Consider the following 4,551-nt stretch of genomic DNA (forward strand, 5'->3'; position numbering starts at 1 on the left):
AAAGTCCTAGAAGAGACAATATCGCATTTTAAGCGCATAATTAAGGGTGCGCCACTTTCTCCCACATATGCGTCCGCTTAGCCCCAGTTAAAGTAGTGAAAAAATTCTATAATGTCACTCGAAGAAAAGGAAAATCGAATTTTCCGACATGAGTGGTTAATCCAGCCAGGGAATTTAGAATAGTTGAGTGCACCTACCTAGTCTTGTTTGGAACTCTTTTTCCAGTTCGCTAACGAAGACAGATTCCCGAACGAGGCCAGTGCCAAAGGAAGCCATAATTTCTGAAATTTTTGCCCACTCTTCTTGCTCGTCAAAGGGGCTCATAATACTGAGAGACTTGTCGTCCCTCTCGCGATCACGATCAGTCATTCGGAACGAGATCTCCCCGTCGTCGAGACGCTCACTGCCACCGTCGGATCCGGTTCCCATTCCGCATGCAGTGGGTGCATAGACGTTCCGCAATCGCCTCAGCGTTCGTGGTCTATCGGTTGATACGGAACCTTTTAACAATCCTGCAACAAACAAACCAAAAATTTCAATCACAACTCGTCATCCTTCTCGAGCTTTTTTCAAAAATCTTAAGATCAGAAAACTACGACCTTACACGACTAAGCCAAAAAGCCTCGTTTTAGGGTATACCTATATAAAATATTAATTTCAGAAAAATGAAAAAATCAAAAATTGATTTGTTTAAACTGTAGATCATTCCACAGGTCCTTATTTTTTTGTATTTTTTTTGTATTCAATTGCACTTCTGGTTATATTTTGTCTAAGAAGATTTTATATGGACGTAGGAAATCCAATTGAATGCTAACCGACATCCAGTACACCGGATATCAATAATGGATATGCCATGCATACGAAGCGCATCGTAGATACGTTGCATATTCAACACGACGTCGTTACTATTCGGCTTTGCGGGAAGTTTACAACCGTGTAACAGGAAGGCAATCAGAAGTTGCGATATGTACTATTGCCATCATCATGCCCAATCTCCTCGTTACACATTTTTTCAACAAGGATAAGAAAATGTCTGTAGTTATATAAAGGTCAAATACAATTTAACATAATTAGCTATAAATAATGTTCAACATCATTTTTAGGTTACTGAACTACTAATTAATTAAACATTTTGTTCGGCGATTTTTTTTTCATTTATCGACCCTACCTTCCTCTATTTCTGCCATATAAATTTTTATTTTATTCGTTTTAATATCTATTTGCCCCAATAATTCGATCCGCTTTTATTCCCTTTCATCACTTTTCATCATATTCTTTTTCATCCCGTTTTATGACTTTCAACTTATTCCTTCTTTTTAATAAGTATAAACTGCTTTATTTTTTCTCTATCTAGCTATTTATATTTTGTTTTATCACTTCACCCTATTATTACTCATTCACAGCAATCCTATCCCATCGTTTCATCTTCTTATTCTATTAATCATAATCCTGTCTGTCAATGACATTTTTTTATATTCCATTTTGTCATCTTTTCCCTATTCTACTGTACACCATCCGTAATCCATTTGTCAATTTTTATCGTATTATTTTTTTAAACAATTATATTCTTTTCTATCTAATTTCATTACTTTTTCACTCATTTCTCTTTTGAAGAATTCTATAACTGAGGTGACGGACGCAAACACTCAACAAGCGCTCGAAACCGCGTACAAGCATTGTCCACCCGGGAAAATCTATCGATAAAATAAAAGTGACCGAAACGTAAAACAAAATATACTTTCGTCTTCAGCTTGACCCGGCCGACAAATTTTGTTCATGAAATTTTTGTATTCGACAATTACACAGACACACACAAAAAAAGTGTGCGGATCTGGTAACAAGACACACGTATTCCTATGGATTTTGGGGCGCTGAATTCAAATTCGGTATCAAAAATCACCCATCACGTCATGGTTGAGCCATAACCTCAAAAAATGACGAAAAATCATGCACTGAGGCAAATAAATTCCAAAATAATGCCAGTGATGCAAATTTTCACTTCAAAAACATATCGACAACTGTGAAGGATCAACCCTTGCCTGATATCAACTTATTTAACCTAACTTTACCCAACAGAACCTGACCTCACATAACCTGAATTAACAGAAGTTTATTGAACTACACGTACAGCTCTGGAAGCATATTTTCTCAGTAGCAAATGTGTGCTACATCGAATGGGTCAAATCGGGCCTAGCCTAGAAATAAATCTAACCTAGCCTAACTTAACCTAACCTCATGAAACACAATTAAACTGATTGTGTTGTCCCGTTGTGTTTGCGGTACCGTTTGAATCAGCTTGGGCTTAACCTGCAAAGAGGTCAAACCTATACTAACCTAAAAAAACTTGACCTAACCTAACCTACCTAACTTCACGTAACACAATTAAACTCATTGTGTTATCCCGTTGTGTTTGCGGTACCTTTTCATTCTGCTTCGGCTGAACCTACATAGAGGTTTAACCTATACTAACCTAACAAAATCTGACCTAACCTAACCTAGCCAAATGAAATTCAACCACACGTGTAGCTATGTAAGCGTACGGTTCTCAGTCTTAAATGTGTGCTATATTTAGTGGCTTAACTCGATCTTAACTTACAAATGAATCTAACTTAACAGAACCTAACGAAATTTTGCTTAACGCAACACAACTTAACTTAAGTGTTCCCGTTGTAACACAATATAATTCATTTCATTGTACTACAGGTGGTTAAAAATTTAGACGCACATTACTCATTTGAAGAAACTTAGAACTGCAAGTAGAATTGACCCCATTTCAATTAACCTGACAATGTTTGTATCAATTAAAATGTAGAACTGAAACTTAAACATGCAAATGAATAAGAGTTTTATTCAAAAAAATTTTCTCTCTGCTTTTCTTAAACTTAAGGGATATATTTATATTATCATTCGTGTTCACATTTTATCTTGCTTTTTATCGTGATTAAATTGATTTATAGACCTACTTCAGTCTATTTTCTGTCTGCTATAACGTGTCCTTTTTTCTTCGAAGGAACGATGCAAAGGGTTACGCTTACGTTTAAGACCTACATTCGTTTCCCTTTTCAACATCCAGCAAAAATCAGCCATCATGACCTCGTCCCATCTACCCAGATATCGTTGTTCCATCACTTTTGTGTCTTGATGAAAACGTTCCAAGGCTGCTTCTTTAAATTTAGCGTCTGAAACATTAGGAAATTTAAGGGATATATACTTATAGCATTGTCCATCTTTGTCTAACGCCTTGACAAATTGCTTCATGAGCCCAAGCTTTATGTGGAGGGGTGATAGTAAAATTTTTTCTGGATCAACGAGTCTTTGATTGATGATATTATGAGAACCAGGTTTGAATGAATCTCTTAAAAGCCAATGTTTTTTGCTGTAATGATTGGCTCGATCTCTGCTATTCCACAGGCATATAAAGCATGGCTCTCTCGTGAAACCCGATTGTTGGCCTAATATCATTGTTATGATTTTGAGATCACCACATATTTGCCATTTGTGACTCGTGTAATTAACTTTTTCAAGAAGCATTTTCACATTGCTATATTCTTCTTTGATGACCGTCGAGTGAGCTATAGAGATAGGAGCCTAAGTATTCGTGTTTTGCAGTAAAACAGCCTTAATGCTGCGTTTTGACGAATCAATGAAAAGTTGCCATTCTTCGTCTCTGTACACATTTTTCTTCAAGTGTTTCATTAGTCCGTTAACGTCAGTGCAGTACACTAAAGACGTCTCTTCGTCTTTAACGAAAAACTTTCTGAATTCTTTGTCCCTGTAGCGATAGAATGAAACTTTTCTCTTTGGCTCTAGAAGATTTCTTCTTTTTAGAAATGAAGCGGCAAATTCAGCGCCGTCTTTCGGTAATCCAAGATCTCTTATAAAATCATTCAGTTCTAGTGTCGACACTAATATTGGAACCTTCAATTTCATTTTATGCACGCCATATTCGTCGTCTTTTTCGTCATTTTCATCGGAATCATCAGAACTATTTTCTGTTCGATCACTGGTTTCACTACCGTCTCCATGAGGTTGACTTTCAACTTCCATTCTATCATCTTCTAAAGCGCTTAAATCAGTCTGGCGTGCATTTTTATTGATTTCAATTGCTCTTGTGACTGTGCACACATTAATGTACGAAATGTTATTTTTATTTTTGGCGTTGAACCCTTTGACGGAATTCATGTCAAAGTAACAGTCCTTCCCAATAACGGGTTTTTTATGTGGTTGGTGTAGAGTACTTGCGGTACTTTTCGTTGTTTGAATTTTTTAGACGATACAACATAAGTGCAGGAATTCCAAATGACGTAAGGAACCCATTCTGTTTCTTGGTGCAGCAATTTACGGTCAAAACACTTTTCGCAACGACTTTTCACTTCCTCGTCGATTGATTTTCGCAAACTGCTCACTTCATATTTACTGCAAATGTAACAGAATGAATCTGACCTATTCTTGCAGACATGCGATTGAGAAATGCTCGCGGTTTTTTTCCTTGTAGCATGAGACTCTACATCAACCAAGTGATCCATTGATGAAGAGCTACGGTTGCATGAT

The 4,551-nt window shown here is 36.8% G+C and overlaps 1 protein-coding gene across 4 annotated transcripts in view; it reads right to left on the reverse strand.

Moving 5' to 3' along the window:
- LOC117172375 (ankyrin repeat and SAM domain-containing protein 1A-like) overlaps positions 1–4,551 on the reverse strand; it is a 74,050-nt gene that overhangs the window by 19,232 nt on the left and 50,267 nt on the right. For all 4 annotated transcript variants that reach the window (XR_004467016.1, XM_033360232.1, XM_033360230.1 and 1 more), the window contains one exon: positions 198–512. Coding sequence is in view for 3 of the 4 variants with exons in the window: in XM_033360232.1 (XP_033216123.1) it covers positions 198–512 (315 nt within the window). In the remaining variant the exon portion in view is untranslated. The remainder of the gene's footprint in view (positions 1–197; positions 513–4,551) is intronic.

The sequence above is a fragment of the Belonocnema kinseyi genome, chromosome 5, assembly GCF_010883055.1.
Source record: "Belonocnema kinseyi isolate 2016_QV_RU_SX_M_011 chromosome 5, B_treatae_v1, whole genome shotgun sequence".
Taxonomy (NCBI): domain Eukaryota; kingdom Metazoa; phylum Arthropoda; class Insecta; order Hymenoptera; family Cynipidae; genus Belonocnema; species Belonocnema kinseyi.